Here is a 19973-nt window from a genome sequence, read left to right as displayed (position 1 = left end):
ACAAATTAATTACAAACCAAAGGATTCAAGAATATTTCCCTGAAGCTGCTCCAATCTAAATATATGTGGAAAAAAAACCCCTTAACATGCAGAGAAGTTAATCAACTAAGACTTCAATTCATTAGTTTATTCTTTTTTACATTAAAAAAAAAAAAAATACAACATAAGGATTTGAAAAGCCGAGTAAACCGGATTTCACACCCACACATTTGCCAAGTCACAGGGTTCAACCACCTGGAGTGATATTTTCTGATTTTCTCATTGAACAATATACAGGACAAAGCCAGACACCTTTTTCTTTTTTTTTTTTTTCCTCCCAATCTTTAAGGTGTGCAACTGAATCTGCACAGAATTCAGTGGAACTTCCAGCTTCCCCCTGGGTTTTGTTAATTGGACTGTGATTCCAGTGGATTTCCATCTAGGAAGTCTCCAGAACTCCACACCACCACCCTCCCCACCCAAGCCAAGAGAAAATATCCCAAAGTATTGCACAGTTTTGTTCACAGGGCCACAGACATGAAATGGATCCCTCAGTACCTCCAGCCACCCCATGGAACAGAAACTGATGGGACCAGGATGCCACAAGGAGATGGAGAAGCAGGAAGGAAACGGCTCCTGCAGTGACCAAGGCTGGAATGCAGAGCTCTGAGCTGCTTGAGGTGGGACAGGGCACCAGTGCCACTGGCTGAGCAAAAGCAAGAACAGGACAATTTTAAGGCAAGTCCCAAAACAGGGAGCTATTTACTTTCTAGGCACGATTTCAAGCTATGTATCAAGGCTCCTGCTTTATCCTTTATATGGTCAGTAATTTATAGGTTAACGGTAATACAAAAAATAGTCTAAATGTAATTTTTAAAGAATCAACTTTTAGCTGGATTTTTATTACTTGCAGCTTGTATTTAATTACTTGCAGATTTATGAACATTTTTTAGCACTACTGTTGTTTGTCAGGCCCACATAAAGCAGTTCTAGATCTATATTGCTCTCATGTCTTCAAAGTAGTTTTGGCTGGAAATGGTTAAATTCAAAAGAACTCGTTCTACTGCAGATGTTTCTACATTTAAGATGTGCTGTAATTGAGAAAGGAGAACACTTGCCTCTTTCTCTGCTGTCTTTGCTCAAGGGATCATTAACAGCTTTCCCTCTATGAAAAGTCTGTACAGTAAAAAAGGGGCAGAGCAAGACCCTACAAGGACAAAGCGTTTGCAGTGAATTGCCCCCAGTTTGTCCACTCACTGTCACCTCACACAGCAGGACACTGGTCCCACTCATCCCTGCACACTCCACACTTGAGTTCCTCTGCAATCAACGCACGAGGAACTGGAAATGCACATCCCAGAGCAGGATTTGGCCCCCAGGCAGGTGAGAAGTGAAAATTTAGCCTTTCCCTAAACGCCAGATGGGATGGACAGTGCCAAACACAGGCTTTAGGGAGCCTGGGAAGACGCTGGGCAGGGTGTGACAGTGCCTCTGTGCTGGGCACCAGTCCTTGGCATCACCTGCACGTGAGGAATGTGTGGGACACAAGCTGAAAGAGAAAGGAGAACTGAACAAAGCACAATTCCCTGAAATCTGGAGTGAGAAGGCTGCGTCTCACTGGAGATCGACTTCCACCAGAATGCTCCTCCCAATGATTGACAACTGCATCCAAGGACTTAGACTCGTTAGAAAAACACACAGGTAATTCCCCAGACATTTATCAAATAAAAAGTGTTTAAAACAAAAAAATGGGGAAGTAATCTCAGAAAATAAATTACAGTAGCATGACAACATTTGGCTTCTTTAGTGTGACCACGTGCTTTTCCTCTGGTATCCTGCTGTGAAGATCATGGCAGATCCAGGTCCTGTCTCAGAATTAATGAGATGTCTGTGACAATAAACGTAGAAAACTCTGCTTGCTACAAGCAAATGTCTGATATCAGTTTCACCTGGTCACAGATTATATGCAGACAGCCTTCTCTGGCCCCAAAATAAATACTATATAGGATTCTTGCAAGTTCCAGCATGTTTAGACTCAAACAGAAAACTCAGGTCCTCCTTTCTTTCCTCGCAGTAGAAGTCGCCTGATCCGAAATCCTGCGAAAGGGTTGATCCACAGGAGGGAGGGCTGGCCCCCAAAAACAGATTTCATCCCTTCCCAGCGGAGTCTGCGCTCCCACGTTGGCTTTTCACTCTTCAGTCTTTCAATCTCCTGGAAATAAACACAGGCAGGGATGCACTGCTAAGTCCAAGGTTTAGTTTAATTTAACTGTGGCTATAAAAACCGGGTTTGCATTTTCATTGTGTTGTTTTATTGTGTTGTTCCTCAGCTGATTAGTTTCTTGCTGTTATTTATTAATTATTAAGAAAAAAATAAACTGTTTGAGCCCTGTGGATACAGGACAGAAGGTTTAGAACATAAAATATGGACAAGAAGATTGATCTACCTCTCTTTACCCCTCAAGCTAAAAGACAAAACTCTCAGGAAAGCTGATGGATCCACGTGCAACACCCTACACTACAAGTTACTTATTCAATTAATGAAAGCAGACAATAGGGCTCCTGCTCCACAATTACTGGAGGCAGGATTACTCTCCCAAATGCATTATTTTGATGGTCACTCTTTGTGCTTCCCACTAATGAAGGCTCAATGTTTACCAGTTGTTTTGCACTTACTCCTACATACAGAAATACACCTTTAAACATAAGAAAGCATTGAACAGTCACAGGATTCAATTTCCTTATGTTTAAGATGTGACACTGCAGATTTAAGGACAAGGGAGCCAATGGCCAAACTCTGTTTTATCCTCTGATAAAATGTATCAAAGTGAGGTGATTTTCAGTGTAAACCTGAGAAAAGCAGACACTCCTGGTGGCACCCAGCAGGAATTTGTGCCAGCTGAGAAGGGAAAGTCAAACCTCAAGTCAGAACCTCTGTATTCTTTGTCATTAAAACTGAATTACAAAATCTCAGAAAAGCAAATAGTGCAAGAAGTTCTGTTCAAAAGCAACCCCCAGTAAACCATTCCAATCTTCCCAACTGTCAAAAATAAAAATGATGAACTATTGAAGCTTTGCAGCTTCCTCCAAAACAAGAGCCTCTCTTCATGCAAATAAAACTACATCTAATCACATCTTCCCAGAATAAATTTTACAGAATACAAAAAAGTCAAGGTTTTTACCGTTTCATCATTGCATATTGAGTGGATTTGGGTGCCAAACATGACTGCAGTGAAAGTGAGAAACAGAAAACCCTCAAGGCACAAGAAGATCATCAGGATCACAGTTACAGGTGGGGAGAAGTCACTGCACTCTGAAAATGAGATATGTAGTTAACAAAAAAAAAAAAACCCAACAGCAAATTAATGAGCACGTCCTACATGTCTGGCACTTGAAATAATATTTCACATTTCAAACAAACTTCTGTTTTTTCAGCAGCTTTATTTGCTGATCAAGAAAATTAAGAATTTTATGGAAGTAACACTTGTGACTTCCCCTAAAGCACATGGTAACTATTTCTGCAATCCTGCCTCAGGATTTCAAGGCCATCAAATAAATGTTTGCACATGAGGTGAGTGAAGAACTCAGAACTGCACATGAGAGAGCAGCTTGGAGCTTCCTGCAAGACAGATGCTGTAAAATCCATCCCTACCCTGACTTGCTAATACACATGTTCCACTTGGCTGTGATTGCTTTATTACTCTTGTTTTTTTTTAATTCTCCACACAAAGTAGTCAGGCTCTGCCTCACATCTCTGGAGAGCCTCTGATCACCTGATTAACTCAATTTTATTTAAACAGGGATAGTCTACAGGAAGGTGAATGTTTCAAGTAAAAAAAAAAAAAGTTCTAAGATTCTATCCATTTAATTAAATACTCAGAAGAAAATAGAAGTCACATGGATTTCCCTGCTGCTTCATATACCAGAAGAACAGATCAATAATCTGCCAAAAGCACAAGACCAGAATGAGCTCTGGCACATTGGAACATTAAGAAATACAAGCCAGAAGCCTAAATAAAAATAAAAAAAAATGGGATAGTTTAGGGAATATCTTTTCTACAGGAGCCCCACAGCTGACTCCAGTAATGGAATGAGGGAGAAATCTATTTAAATTTCAGGTGTCATTCCCAGAACTGAGGTGGTGCACACAAAGCCCTAATTTAGGTGATGTAGTGCTGATGTGGTTGAGGACCAGCTCGGTTTCCTTCCTGCTACAGAGGTAGTAAATCACTACTGTGTGTAAATAAAGGGGTGAGAATGCCCCTGACAGCCACAGCTCTTACAGAGATGACTGAAGGGGGTAAAAATCCCAGAAATAAAACAGAGAGTGGTGGATAAACAGATCTGAAATGTTTTGAGGATATCACTTGAAGATGGGACTGAAATAGGGATGCTATGACTTTTCCTTAACATCTGCTAGATTATGATAATGAAAATTAAGTATTTATTTGCTCACCAGTCCACTGCCCTCGGACACAGGAGAAGAACTGAAATCCACAGAGTACAAGAGCATGAGCTGAAATTAGGGCTATGTACATCTGCAAACAAGAGACAGCATCGTTACAAAAAACACACCAAAACCAAGAACCTTTGAAACAGCACAAAATTCAAATGTATATGGGCAGAAATACCTTGCACAGAAGGAAAAAACCCACCCAACCAAACAACAAAATTGTATCCTAACACCATTACTCACTAATCACAGCCCAAGTTGTTATAACCAAGGTAGATTCAGACTAAAACCAAGCTGCTGTTGCTGCTCACTTACCGTAAACAGAACAAAAAATCTCTGATTTTTCTCCCCCACACAATTATTCACCCACGGGCAGTGGTGATCCATCTTTCGGATGCATCGCTTGCAAATACTGGAAGAAAGGACAAGAGGCTTCTGTTGAGAAATTGTATTTTAAATGTAGAAACAAGGGCACAGCCAGTGGTCACAGGATGATGTGCTGAAATATTTCTTGACAAACGGCAGACAGGGATTTTATTTGCATTTCTTTAAAGAAACTGCTTGTTCCCTCTCACAACTCAGCTTTTTGTTGCTTCAAAACGGACTGGGTACATAAAATACTCCTCACAATAAAACACAGTCACTGCATAGCCAAACACACAATCAAGCAAATCCACAGCTTCAGACACCTGCAGCTCAGAATGAGCAAAGCTTCAGCTCTCTCTACATTCAGTATTAATAAAACCCTTTCCCTTCTGGAGGTTTTTAGATAAAATAAATATTTCACGTTTATGTGGGTTTTTGGGGTTTTTTTTTGCCTTTTTTTTTGTTTGTGGATAAGTAAACCCAACCAAGTCACATCTTCAAGAGAGAAACTGTCACTCTTGAAGTCTCAACCAGCCATAAAATTCTAAACTTATGCAATCAAAATATCAACTAAAGCACAGCTTACAGTACCAAACCTCGCTTCCTCAACAGAAAACATAAATATTGAAACTATAACCAGCACTTATTGAGTAGTTACTTGTTCATGACTTCTTGAACACTCCTGTTCTTTGCTGGCTCACTCTGTTCCTGCCCAGTTTTGAGTCAAGGCTAGGTCCACAGCAGTCAAATCCCCAATAGCTCCATTTTACATCTCCTCTACAGCAGCAGTGGGCTCTATTCTGCAGTCAAATATGAAGAATTACACACCAAATACGAAACAGTTGCAACATCTGTTGTAGTTCTTCATAAATCAATAGCTTAAGCAATGCTGATATTACATTTTCCCAGCTTTGTACTTAACACAGCCACACACTCTGCTCCAGATTTTCCTGCAGAATACCTAGAATATTAAACATTTTCACTTCAGCAGTCACCAAGCCAAATAAGTCTAAAAAATGCAGGGACTGTTATTCAAAACCCTTTGTTTTTAACACAGGCTGATTTATGTGTGCTATCTCCAAGTGCTGTGGTGACAAACCACAAAGCAAAGCTGGGTGACTGTCACTGGAGAGACAAAAAAGGGAGATGTGGGGGGAAATCGATGCTGTGAGGCAGAAAATAATTTTTAAGTCATCACATTTGTATGATTCTATGGTAATTCAGCACGAAGCAGAATATACCACTGTGCAGGTTATGGGGAAGAATCCCAAATGAGGGCACCTTTGCTCTGAGCTATCAAAACCCAGCCACTCTTGTTTAATGGATATTAAAGAGGATTCATCCTCTGCTACAAATGACTCTAAATACAAGTGAAAATCCCAATAGCAGATGAACACCACAACCACTCTCTGGTGCAGGAAAACTGGGAATCAATTGAGAGGAGACATTCAGGAGGCTCCTCAAAACACTTTCCTTGCTGCCTGCAAGCTCAGCCTCTCATTTTCCTGAGTACCACAACCAGACAAGGTTCCTGATGTGCCATAGAATCTATGCCAGCACTCTGAAAACAGTATTAATGTGGAGTGCTGAGTAAAATCCTACCCAGGCTGAATCGAGCTGAACACTGGAGGATGGGAGGTGGGCAGGACTCGCTTCTGCTCATTCAGAATTTCTCACAAGCCCACACAGAGCTCTCACAAGAGCTCAGATACCTGGAACCCTGCCTTCCTTCCTGATCTCCCACCAACAATCTCACAGCTATGCTTCAAGCAGTGGTTCTGCCTCCTTCCTACCCCATCCCTTGTATTTTATTCCTTTTTATGCAGCAGGAGTTTGGGGGAAATCCCTCCCTCAGCTGCACCCAGGGTTGTTCACGAGAGAAGCAAACAGAACAAGCACCTGTGGATGAAGGAAAGTCTCTCCTCCAGCCTGGAATTGCTGCTCCATGAACTCAGGCAGGTGCAATTACAGCTCTGAATAGAGCCAAAGATAACATTCAGAAAGACACAGCTAAAGACTCAAGAGAAATGGATGTGGATAACAGATATTCCCTGGGAGCCTGGTGAAAACATCTCGGTGACTTAATTCAGAGTAACAGTGCCCCACACACAGACACAGGCACTCAGAACAGGCAGAAATGATGACAGCTGGGCTCCTTCAGTGGAAATGAAACCCCATTCCCTCAGGATAGGGCTCTTCTCTGTGCTGAAAATGTTAACTGCTCACTAAAACATCACTTTAATGTATTGCAGAGCTTAGCTGTAAATGAAAGGTTCTTGCTCTTTCCCCCATCACTAATGTGTATTATGAAACTCTTTTTCTTCCTTAAAGGAACTTCTGTTGCAGTGTTGCACAACAATTTTCATAACTACATCCTAAGAGTCTCTTCTGTTAATAATTTACTACTCAAAACATGCACTGTGGCTCTGAGTGTAAGTATTTCCCAACAGAAACCAACTTCAATTTCCATTTCCAAGTCTCTTCTATCAGCAAATTGCCACTTTGAATACTTGGGACTAGACCATCCTTTTAATGTCCTTGGAATGGGTTTGCAAACCAATAAAAAAATTGGCAGAATAATCAAACAAATCCTTTTTCTGATGGGTAAACTCCTGCAGTGATAAATCGAAGGCAAAGAATCAGATTAACAGAAGCAAAGACAATTAAACCAGAAATCCAACTGCTGAGAAAAACATGACAGCAGCCTCACAAAAAGGATACCACAACCCTTTCAAGCTCTGACTTTCTCTTTCAGATGTTCTGTGGAGCAAGAGGTGTCCCAAAATACATCCTCTGCCTTTAGGTAGAGCATCAAACAGAATGTGATTAAAACAATTCATAGACACGCAAAGCTGGATCCCCAAACAGGTGCTTGGGGAAAACAAACCCTTTGAAAATATCAGGTATTTCCTTTTTCACAGGCATTATCCATTCTTGCTCTGCTTTAACAATAAATGCTGCTCAAATTCTTGCTATAAAGGAAGTATTTGAGCTCCAGGATCTCTGATGCTCCAGCTCTTTTTCTGCCACAAAGTTCAACAAATGATGTCTTCACCTAAGGCTCCTTCCAAATTAGCAAATTCTACCAGGACCAAAGATGTGGGAAATGCTTTCCATAGATACCTGCAAGGTCTCTGTAGGAATCAACCTAAATATGGATGAGAAAATGAGTGAGATCCAGCCCATTCTTTGTAGGGGCTCTCTCAGAGCAGCTCATGGACACAGTGCTCAGCTCTCCTGCATCCCCAGGGATTTCCACCTCCCGTCCTGCCCCAGGAGCAGCTGTGCTGCCTCCACCCCCAGCCATCCCCCAGTGAACACTCCTGAGCAGATAAAGCAGCAGCAGCAGCATCCCTGCAGAGCAAGGCAGCCCTGGGATCTGCACCCCAGCAAAGCCAGCCTAAACCACGCACAAACAAACTGGAGATAATTCCATACTCGCCTGTTTATCCATGGAGCTTCTCCCTTCACACTCCAGACACAAAAACCCACTCACAGCTGAGAGGAGAACAAGAGCTCCATGCCAAGGCTGAGGATTTATAATGGGAGCAGCTTCTCAGCCGTAGCATTTGCACTGAGACAAGTGACACACGTGAGGCTTTTAATTTAGAGCCCACAAAGCTCCAGAATCGTCTCAGAGTCCTGACAAGACTCTGCTCTGTTCTTTTGACAGGCACTAACTCAGAGACTTCAGTTGAATACTTCTCACAATTCAACACACATCACTCCCCACACCTAGAGAGCCACCAGAAGCATTTGCATCTTTATGTAAGCCCTGATTATGCAGGCACAGCTATTTTCAACTGGCACACAATAAACACTACAAAAGCATTTCCATAGTGCCTGAAAACTCCAAAGATTGAGAATTTAAAATGTACATTTACTATCTCTTCCACAGTGTGTTTAGTTCAAGTGATCATCACTTCTGTCCTTATTCAAATGGATTTTCAGTAAGTAAAGTGCATTTAACCAATTATTCATGCAACTTTGGGAAAATAATCTGCCAATTCACATACAACTTCAAATGCACTGCAAAGAAGAGATGACATGAAGTAATCTTTTAAAACTACTCAAAATTTTGTTAATTTAAGACTGCAGGAGTCATTTCTTAAATCAGCTCCTCTCAGAAAATTCTCTGAGATTCTTTTCTTTGCCCTGCATTACCCACAGTACAGCACAATAACTGGAATGATGTATAGGAAAAGATATTCACAGATCAAAATCATTTAATACACCAGAGCACTGTTATTTTTACAAAATCTTTGAGTCTCTTACTTCTCTCTCCTCATCCACAGTCATTTTTGGCAATAGTACATTACACTTATAAAATACTCTGCAATGTAGGAATTTGAAAGTTTAGTGGCTACCAAAAGAAATTTGTGGGGGGGGAAAAAATGAACAAGTATCATGAATTCTTATTCCATGCCTCCAAATGCAGAACACTTTAAGGAACTCTGGCATACCTGCAGTGGTGTGCACGCTCAGGTTTGATACTACAGCACTTGGGACATTTGTAGATCACTTCTCCTGGTTTCAGTTGCAAATTATCCATGTATTCTTTAGTGGCATTTCCTTTGGGCACAGCCCCCTGAAATCATTTCAATTAGAGGAGAGAAAGCTTCTTAAATGGCATGAGAGCATTTAAAAATACATTTCACAGATTTCATACCAGTAACCTCAGGATAATTGCCAAAATAAGTTCATTTATTCAAAGCCAGTGTGCTATAAGCCAGAATCAATTCCAAATGAATAAATTACCTCTGCTTGACCTCAAAGTCATTTTGCTTTATTTCAGCAGGACTCACCTCTGGCCATGTATTAGCTTAATTCACATAGAATATCCTGTCACCAGCCCACAGAAATGAAGAGGGACACACATCTTACCCTGCAGATACAAGCACTGCTCATCATTTGCTGAGGAGTTACCCTGAATATTTGTTGTGGCATTTGAGTAATGGGCAAGCCATCCACAAAAGTTAAATCACCAATTACTTGAAAGATGCTACTTCAACTCCCTGAAGCCAGGGCTTAACCACCTGCCCCAAGTTTTGAGAACTGGCATTCTTTTTTCCTAAAATCTTTAGCTTGGACACTGTTAGCAGGACCAGCATTTGCTTCTTTACTCTTCTTTAATGTGCAGCTTTGTGGTAAAGAGTTGAAGGAACTGGTTCAGAAGAAACATAACTGATTGGGAAAATAAATTAACTTCTAGTGATTAGTTTTCTGATCTGATTATCACAGAGCTGCATCAGCCTCTTAAGTTCAGTATCTAAATCTGGATTAGTAAGGATAAAATAATGGACAGCACCATTGTCACCCCACTCATTTATGGAGGTAAAGCCTTATCTGCAAGGGGAAGTGATTGTGAAATCAACTGGGATGTGACAGCCCAGTGCAGTGACCTTTCTGTACCAACTCCTCCAGGTCAGCACGTCCTTCACACAGGGTGAGACTTCTCCAGGCCAGCCTAAGCCGACTGCAACGTTCTACAATTAATTCTCACTCAAAAAAAGCCCCCTGGCAACATCAGCACATGACACAGACACCTTAAGAAGTTCTGGGACAGAATTAAGAAGCCAGCAGGAATTCAGATTCCACTGCCAAGCACCCCTCTGCTTAGGCAGGGAGTTTTTGTTACCTATGGCCTGGAATAATAAATTTGTGTTTGTGTTGGCCAAGACACAGCCCAGGTCCTGCCCCAGGTGAGCTCTCTGGCTGAGTGGTGCTTCAAACCTGAACTGGTGCTCACAGGGTACACAGAGACTTCCTTAAACACTCATGTTGCACTCCTGGGGTGTATTTTGCAATCAGAATGTTCTTACTCAAGTTAATATTTGGTGTAAACATCACACATTCCCCTATTCACCTGCCACAGGGACGAAAACCTCAGACCATGCTTTCAAGCATTTTGCTGACAAAAATATGCTGTATTTCAAAAATATCTTTCACAGTCACAGCCAGCCACCAAAAATCTATTTTTACAGTTACAGGAGTAAATTTAATTCACGTAAGTTTTGAGGCAGTTCACTCCTTTCTTCCTTTCATCTTAGTTTCTATCACACAGTTGTGTCTTCCATTCTGGGAGTCAGCAGGAAAGAAGGAAAAAAGCAGTGACTCATCTCAGTTTGGATCATGTTTTACCCATAAAAACAACACTAGGGTCTAGAAAGACACCCAGTTCTACCAGCTCATATTCTTAAGCAATAAATCCTTAAACCATTAACTCTCTTAGCTGTCACAGTTTGTAGAAGCTGTGATATTTCATCACTGGGTGTGGGCAGAAGTAAATCAAAGACCTAGAAAATCATTAACTACAACACCCTGCTGGGATTTTGAACACTCCCATCATTTCTCCATACACTGGTACTGGAGAAAAATCTCCATTTTTCTCCAAAAATCTGGAGAAAATAGATGTTTGGCCCCCTCATGCCACTTTTCCCAGATTTATTCCCTAAAAATAGTAAATAGATATTAGTACAAAATCAACTATTTCATCTCCTGAAATCTTGAAGAGTAAAAGTTCTAAGAAATGAGCACTTTTAAGACCTCTTTCATCTACATGGCTTCAACGTGTGTTCAGTTTAAATCTCCCTTCCCTCTTACTCCAAATATTTAAAGACAAAAATGCAGGAATCACATGGGACAACGGTTTTTCCATTATGCCAAGTGTGCCTGAGGTTTTGCAGCACATCCACCTCTAAAAGTTCTTGCATGTGCCACAAATAGCATTTCAAGAGATGCAACAGGATGGAGGTACAAATTTTGAAAATAAATCTGATGAAAAAATGTAAGAAAAATGAGGGTAGAGAAGACTAAACTTGACTAGCTTCTTCAGGACCTGGAGTAATATTTTACTGGTTTTTCTTGAGTCTAACACTTTTATAAATTTTATATTGACTGTGTTTATGGTTTCATTAATGGAGTAACAGAAGTACAGGTACCATCCTGATGATAAATACAGGTATCATCAAAACTTTGAGGGTTTTGAATCTAACACGAGGATTTTGACTTTTCCCAGCAGGAGAAAACCTGGTTATCACTTCTCCAAACTTCTGTGCAGATGGAGGGGACAATCCAATGCCCAGGAATGCCTGGATACTTACTGGATCAGTCAGCATAGTCCTCAGATGCGACGACAGAGCCAGCACTGCCAAGCAGTTAAAGAGAACCCCGTTGATCACGGAGTACCAAAAGTCTTTGGAAGGCAGCAACATGACAAAAGTCACTACGAAGTCTGCATAGACCACCAGGAGCCAGGTCATGATGGCACAGACCATGCCACAGCCATCCCGGATGAACCACACCCTCTCGGCCATGTCGGCCTCCGAGGAGGAGGAGGAGGAGTCGTAGCTGTCATTGTCGGCCAGGAGCGGGTGGTGCTCGACATCGCGGAAACGGTGCCCTGATGACTGCATGGTTTGCTGGCCTCGCCCTGCAGGGACAAACATCCCACCATCATCATCATCATTATTATTAATTATTAATGAGGGAGCAGAGTATAGGTGGCTCTGGGTTTTTGTTTCTGGGAGATAAAGCATATTCAAGTTCAAAACAGAACTGGGATTCTTTCTGATCGACACCTGAGTGATTCTGGGACTATGTCAAGATGGATATGAAAGAAGGGGAGAAACATGTTTTAAGGGTTTGGGGTTTTTTTTTTCCTATTTTTAGGTTTATTTGTTTTTTGGTTTTAGTTCTTATTATTCTACTCTAATGTCATTGGTAATAAATAAAGATGATTTCCCCAGGTCAAGCCTGTGACAGAAATTGCTGAGTGGTCTCTCCGGCTCTTATCTTGACCCTCTCAAGCCTTTTTTTAATATTTTCTCTCCCCTCTCCAGCTGAGACACAGACCATCTTTGGTGGGTGTCCAGCCAGGGTTAACCCATCAATAATATGCAACTTCAATGCCCAACAAAGGTATTTTAGACTGGTTTCATTTCCATCATGCTGTGCTCATAAACCCCTCCTCTCCTTCTGTTAAAAACTCAACTTCTTTTCTCTCAAACTAAAATGAGAAAGTCTTCATTAAATTACAGCTCATGTCTCTCTGAAAACAGCAAATTATGGCACCAGACTGTTCAATTTTCATTCTGCTCCAGCAAGTGAGGGAAGAGTAGAAAGGAAAACCAGGATGGAAATAAAGCTGCTCTAATACATTACTCACAACAAACAACACAACAAGTTAGAAAGCAGCTAAATTTGTTGACAAAAATGTTATTGTTTTGGAAAAACCACAAGTCTGTTACAAAGATATATTGGGTAACTTATAAAATGGTCTCAGATCAGCCCAAACTTAAGGGAGACAAATGGTTCTAGTTAAATTAATGTGGCAACGGATTATATGATTCAGATTTTCAAAGAACACATTAATTAATTTTACTTCATGAAAACTCTTTTAGGGCTTTGTTGTCCTTCCAATGTGGAGCAGAAGCCAGACTTGAAGCCTTAACAGTTCTCATGAAAATAGAATTATTTTCCAGACATCCCTCCCTCCCAAGGAAAGATATGGAATGGCAGAACTGAAGTGCTATCAACAAACAGGAGACAAATTAAAGCTTAAACATTAGCCTCAAGAATATCCTGCTGCTTTAAAAGTATACTGTGTTCTAAAAATCATATTGATTCTGGCTATTAAAGGCCATGTCTGAGAGAAACCTGAAAGCATTTATATTGATTTATGACAGGCACACAGAAGTCTCCCTTTTTCCCCTTTACTAATGGCAGCCTACACGCAACTGTAGGGATTATGCCACTGCAATTTCCATCCCAAGACCTTGAATATGGGATCACTTTGTTCCTCTAAAATGGTCCAAGTGACCATTACCAAGTCACTGAGATGGTTTTTGTTGAAGCTGTGTTTGCCTAAACCGTTTAAAAACTCTTTATCAAGAATCAGAATAACACACCCTGCCCAGGAAATCCTTCTGATCCTTAAACTTTGATGTTAGAACCAGGCAGGAGCAATCCAAGAAACCAGAAATGAAAATAAATACATGCAGATGCAGCAGAGAGATGTGAGAGCAACTGCAAAAATAGCTGGGAAGCTCCCAGGACACTGTGAGGTGTCTGAAGGACACATTCTCTGCTTGTGGAACAGAACAAACTGAAATTCAGCTCTGCTGCTTGGATCTACTACAATTTCTAGGAGTTAAATTGTGTTTTCTGTTCACACACTGGGGTTTTTTTGGACAAAATTCCTCTCTCTTACCAGAATGCAGCTGCTAAGCCAAGGATGAAGATGTCACACACTAGAAAATTACCTTAGTAAAGAATGAACATTATCTCCCTTGAAAGTAATTAAAGCTTAATTTAACCTAAATAAGACCCTCTTTTCACCCAGTTCAAATTATCCTGATCCTTCTAAATGTTCATAGCTAAAACTACAATCTATGTCAATTAAGTCCAACAGCACTTTGGGACAATATTCCTCATGGTCAAGAAAATTTAAGTTTCATAAAGATACATAATTAGCAGCTGGAACATGAAGATAACCATGTAAATCAGCTATTAATTCATCTAAAAAAAAAGGGCTACTAAAACCTTTAAGGAATGTTTTAAGTAGGGAATGGCACAGAATTACTGCATTAACTTTGTTTAAATTTCTTAAAGACAACCAAAAAAATTTTAGCACAATTAAAGTAATCCAAAACAAAACAAATACCTCAAAAATGTTTTGTATGTTACTCTGACATCCTGTCCTGCCTTTGGGTTATCCCTGGTTATTCACATAGTCATGTCTGATGTAATCTGAAAAGACATCACCAACAAACTGATTAGCAAAGCTGCATCAAGAAAATACTGTTAAATACAAGTAATATACATCAATAGTAGCACCCTGAAACACGCTGCATGTAGCTACAGTGGAAAAGTTTGTATTTTATTTAGAAAACCAGGTACTTGATAGCTTGACATTTTTAGCTGTTAACTTTTGGAAATCACCACATGGCACTTGGAGCAGGATTGCAGCACAGAACCTTGCATTACATTTCTATTTGGGGAAGAGAACAGAAGAGGTGTGGGCCTGAATTGCTGTCTGATTAAAGCTGCCTTAAGAAGTACCTAGGGTTTTCTTCTTCATTGGTTTTATTTTCTATTTATTTGAATTAAATTTTGTGACATGGAAATAACTCTTGCTTACAAGGTTAACTTAATATATTTTGAGAGTAACATAAGGATTCTGACATTTAAGAGCTACAGCAAATACAAAGTCACTTTCTTGAAATGCTTCTGGAAGCAACTTGTTAGAAACAGATACTCCAAATACAACATTACTGGTGGAGTTCTTCAGTAACCATTTTCAAATTTTCCCAGTTCAAAGGGAATTGGAAAGGAGAAGTCTCTTACCTTATTTAAACAAACTCAAACATTCTACTACAAGACTAAATTGTAATGCAAATGTTTATTGTGAATGTATCAGAATTATTGAATAGACTGGGTTGGAAGGGACCCTGTAAATGCCACCTAGTGCCACCCTCTGCCATGGGCAGGGACACTTCCCACTATCCCAGGTTGCTCCAAACCCCCATCCAACCTGAGCTTGGACATTTCCAGGGATGAGGCATCCACAGATTCTCTGTGCCAGAGCTTCACCACCCTCATTGTGAAAAACTTCCGATATCAAATCCCAGCTGACCCTCTTTTAGTTTAAAATCACCATCCCCTTATCTTCTGTATCCCTGCAGGAAGCCGTGATTGCTTTGTGGTTTGCTTTACAAATAAGCTTTTAGACTTTCCTTAAACTTCACAATATTGTGAAACCCACTCCCATTAAGTTGTCACTGATGTGGCATTTGGTGGCAGCTGAGCAGAGACAGGAGCAGACAGGCTGAGTGTCTCACATTAATGTGCAGTGTTTGGAGCTGGGGATGACAGGAGATGGAACACGACACACTCTGCCTCCGCAGGTGAAATATTCAACCCCGAGTCATCAGCTGCAATTGCTTGTGGAGAATTAATTGATGAGACAGGGACGTGATTTGTTCAGTCAGTCCCTAATCCCAACTGCAATCCTGTGCAAAATCTGTTTATCACAGCATCACCAGTTACTGGTTTATGTGCAAGAAGTGTCCCCTCGGATCAGCTTCGCAGGAATAATGGATTTAGGCATTCTCATGTGATTTTCCCCATCCTTCTCCTCTCCAGCTGCCCACACCAGTGCCCCCATCCTGGTCCCTCTGAGAGAAGAGGATCAATGCTGGATAGCTCCCCCTTTATGAAGAGCTCAGCATCCCCACTGAGATGCTCATAGCTTCCCTCTCCTCTTCATTTATTTGCTTCAATGCCTGTCCTAACCAAATTTCCTCTGTTGCATACTTAGAGTACAAAAGCACAAAGCACTACACTTCAACCTCTAATACACCAAGCAAGAGTTTTGAATTTGACCTTTTACAAATCTTTATCTAGCACCAGAAGATAACACCAAATTATTCAATGCTTCATGCCCAATGTTATGTTTGCACACATGGTTATATTAAACCTGACCCAACCCTGTTCCACTCTTAGGTGTTATTTGGAATTCTCAGGTTGGGAATGTCTTACTGAGCTGCACCTCACTGGTACTGAAACTCAGGTCTAAAATGCAGATGTACTATTGGAATAAAAAAACCCAAACAACTTTTGAAGAAGTTATGGTATGAACTCATGATCACCAGAAAGATGGCCTTGTAAAATTACTGGGTTTAGTGGAAGAAGGTTGTTAAGGGCATTAGGAAGACAAAGCCCTCTGACCTGAATTTAAAAAACCAGGCACTTCAGCATTAAGAAGAGTCCTTCTTCCTGCTATTTTCTGAGGTTGAATAGAAAAGCATAATTGTAGGAAAAAAGAAAAGCTTATTTCTCTGTAATTTTTTTGAAGTAAGAATTTATATACAGGCTAAAAATCCATCAGTTGTCAAAGCATACATTTTTTTGGTTGCCTTTTCCTTCAAGCTACACAATGGACAGTTCCTAAGATTCCTCCCATTTCAGTGGTAACACAATAAAGAAAATGCCTTTATTTCAACATTTCTGATTGCTCTCAATAGTTGTAGAGACACCAACACAAATTGCACATCAGAATAATAATCCTGCAGCACTTACTTACATACAATGGATTTAAATCCTACCTGGAAGCAGAGCACTGGCGGCAAATCAAAATTACAGCCTGTAATCTCCCTCAGAGGTTATAGCATAAACATTAACTCCAGGAACTTGTGAGTTTTAAGTTAATCAAGCAGGCAAACCTCTTCCTGCAGCCAGTTCCATGGGCAATTTGGGCTGTTCACTGCTGACAGATAAATACCTATCAGATAATATCTGCACAGAGTCATGTCTAATTTAGAAGAATCACTTACTTTTATTACAGATCCAGGCAAGCCAAGCTGCAAAGGCACTTAAAAAAATCACCTGTGGCTTGTTTCAATCCCTTCCCAGTGACTGGTCTAGCAGCCAACCTCACAGCAATTTGGGAATCTGGGATGTCCCTAACACAGCACACACAGCTCTGGAGAGGAGCAGCTGAAATAACTTGTGATGGAGATCCATGATACAACCCTGAAGTGTCACCATCAACTTATCCCCATATCCATGCTCAGTGACTCAGCTCACCATCTCTCCAAAACCCTGCTGTTGTTCTTAAAATACATGAAGTATTTATCTCTTGAATTTCCCATTTAATACCTTGCAGCCCTTTCCTTGTGCTGGTCCATCTCTCCTCTCCTGCAGGCACATGGGGACAGGTCACAGTGGAACACAGAATTAATGTGAGACTGTGTACAACACCTTGAAGAGATTATTCACTAAGTCCATATTTAATACAGTCAAGTTTCAAGCTACTGTAACAATTCTCCTTAAGGCAGCCATCGGGAAATGCTGGAATTGCTCCTTTCCAGCTTTGAAAAGGGGATGAGCTGCTTCTAAATCACCTCAGACTAAAAGTATCCAGAAGTACTTCAGTGTAAGTAGGGAGTTATTACTGGGAAGTTGCTCATCTAATTACTTATGTCTTGTTTTCAAACAAAAAGAGGAGAAATTTAGTTTACATATACAGAATGAATTCCTCCCTGTGAGGGTGGGCAGGCCCTGGCACAGGCTGCCCAGAGAAGCTGTGGCTGCCCCTGGATCCCTGGAATTGTTCAAGGCCAGGCTGGATGGAGCTCTGAGCAATCCATCTACTGAACATATTCTCACAAGGGGTGGGAACAAGATCTTTAATGTCCCAACCCCAATCACTTCTATGATTTATGCTACTAACATCTTTATAAACATCCTCAAAACCCAGAAATGAGAACTCATGGTAAAAAAAGTTATTAAAAATGCAAGAAAACACCCCGATGCACGTATTCAGAACACGTATCTGTACAAAGTATTAAAAAGCTTCTTTATCAGACATGGAATAGATTTGTGATACCAAATCACTCTTCCATAAGCACAAAGTAACACCAGAGACATTCAGCAAGATATCTTTTCAATAACACATCTCTCACCCTGAGATGTGAAAGTCAAAGAAAATATATTACACAAGACTTTGCTGCCCAGCGAAGAACCAGACACACTATCTGATCCACCAAGAGTTCACTGGGGTACAGCAGCAAGGACAAAACACTCCTGAATTAAGCAACCTTCACCTGAGAAGGACACGAACACAATCTATGGCTGGGCTTTGATTTCTGCCTCTTCTGGAACAGGCTCAAATTCAGATTAGACTCCACAGGCTGCAGGCTCACACCAATATCAACAGTGGTATGTGAAAACTGAAAGTTTTACCTCTTTGCCAACAGCAACTGCATGAATCACATCCTACTTAAGAGAGTAATTTTTTTATTTCTAATTTTTGTATTCGTCAGTGCACACTCTATCCTCACACTCAGTTGAGCTCAGTTATCACATACAGTGATTGTTCTGTGATATCAAGCTGGCAAGCAGGTTTTTATGTCAGCTGTAATATCCACATCCACATCCATGTGATTCTTCCTCCCAGGTCCCAAAAAAGAATGCTATTGGTCAAATTATTCTCACTAGCAACTTCCAATATTAAACAGAAGAATGTTCAAGCCTTCAATTGTTCATCATATCAGATACACAAATCCTCACATTTCCTCTATGTTCCTCATGTTCAGCCATTCAACCACTGCAAAATTTCATCAATTCAATTTCCTTAAAAGTTCTCTGCCCTCATAAAAGGCATAAAAAAGAAATCCATCAGGTCTGTAATATACAAAATATACTACGCTGAAGGAAAACCAAGAAGCTTTAGAGAGATAAAAGTATTACCAATTCGTTTCAGCCACAAAGAGATCTCAGCTATTTAACTCTAATCTCAAGCCGCTGAAATTTCACATCAGTTTCATCTCCTAATGAACCAGCACGGCTCCTTTTTATCTGTAAATTTTCAAAGTCAGGGAGCATTGACTTCAAAAGAGCTAATTTAAGTCTGTTAATGTGAACAGTCACGGCGACTTCAACCTAATTATGTCTCCAGCAAAGCAAACAGTTACATCACTGTAATTCTGCATGCTGATACCATCACACGAGTGGATATTCAGTACAAAAAGTAGCCAGTGATTTCCCAATCCCTTTTTTTTATGGCACAGATCACACACACGCTGTGCTGTACGAACCCACCCTCTCATTTGAGACCAATTTGCATTCCCACTTCCTGCAAGCGCTGCTCTCCCCTCCTGGAAATGAGGAAAATTAGAATCACATAAATCAGGGAAATTCCCCAGAGCAAGCCCCAGGGCACGGCCGGGAAGGTGGGAGTCAAACAGGAGCTGCTCGCTGCCCTTCCAGCTTCCCACGGCGGCAGCTCGGGCTCCACAACACCCGCGCTCGGGCACAGGGACACGTCCGGGCTTCTTCCCACTGCTGCCGATGGATAATTGTTAATTTTTAGGGGGGTGTAAATAACGCGGAAAGCGACAGGAGAATCAGAAACACCCCATGAACTGCGCCCAACCGGCAGCCCAGCGCTCAGCCCGGCCCGAGGCGGCTCATCCCCGCTAACCTTCCCCGCTCGCCCTTCCCGGGGCCACCGCGCTCCTCGCCGCGGGGACCCGCCGGAGCGCGGGGAGGGTCCGCGGGCGGATTTACCTCAGCAGCAGCAGCAGCGCCGGCGGCGGTGGCGGCCCCGCTGTGCTCGGCGCGGTGGGGCGCTGGGGCCAGGCCCCGGCCGCTGGAGCTCCGCGCCCGCCGC

The 19973-nt window shown here is 41.3% G+C and overlaps 1 protein-coding gene across 2 annotated transcripts; it reads right to left on the bottom strand.

Moving 5' to 3' along the window:
* Window positions 1-101: 101 nt before the first annotated feature.
* On the bottom strand, window positions 102-19973 carry ZDHHC7 (zinc finger DHHC-type palmitoyltransferase 7). Of its 2 annotated transcripts, XM_015640007.3 has the most exons (8): window positions 19871-19973; window positions 14463-14548; window positions 11902-12230; window positions 9262-9386; window positions 4748-4844; window positions 4436-4517; window positions 3162-3292; window positions 102-2191 (listed from the first exon to the last, which is right to left on the bottom strand). In XM_015640007.3, exons 3-8 carry the CDS (start codon window positions 12211-12213, stop codon window positions 2015-2017), a joined length of 924 nt encoding a protein of 307 aa, XP_015495493.1. In that variant the 5' UTR covers window positions 12214-12230; window positions 14463-14548; window positions 19871-19973; the 3' UTR covers window positions 102-2014. The 2 variants fall into 2 exon arrangements, with proteins under 2 accessions (XP_015495493.1, XP_033373024.1); XM_033517133.1 differs by lacking the exon at window positions 14463-14548 and having other exon boundaries at window positions 19871-19945.

The sequence above is a fragment of the Parus major genome, chromosome 11, assembly GCF_001522545.3.
Source record: "Parus major isolate Abel chromosome 11, Parus_major1.1, whole genome shotgun sequence".
Classification (NCBI taxonomy): Eukaryota; Metazoa; Chordata; class Aves; order Passeriformes; family Paridae; genus Parus; species Parus major.
This window is presented reverse-complemented; position numbering and strand designations above follow the sequence as displayed.

Bases quoted from the DNA above. Each gene is read 5' to 3' on its own strand.
- ZDHHC7 (XM_015640007.3), bottom strand. From the start codon at position 12,213: ATGCAGTCATCAGGGCACCGTTTCCGCGATGTCGAGCACCACCCGCTC. The intron at 4,518-4,747 runs GTAAGTGAGCAG...TCTTGTTTGCAG, and splicing joins GATTTTTTGTTCTGTTTACG to ATGTACATAGCCCTAATTTC. The intron at 2,192-3,161 runs GTAAAAACCTTG...GTTTATTTCCAG, and splicing joins CAATATGCAATGATGAAACG to GAGATTGAAAGACTGAAGAG.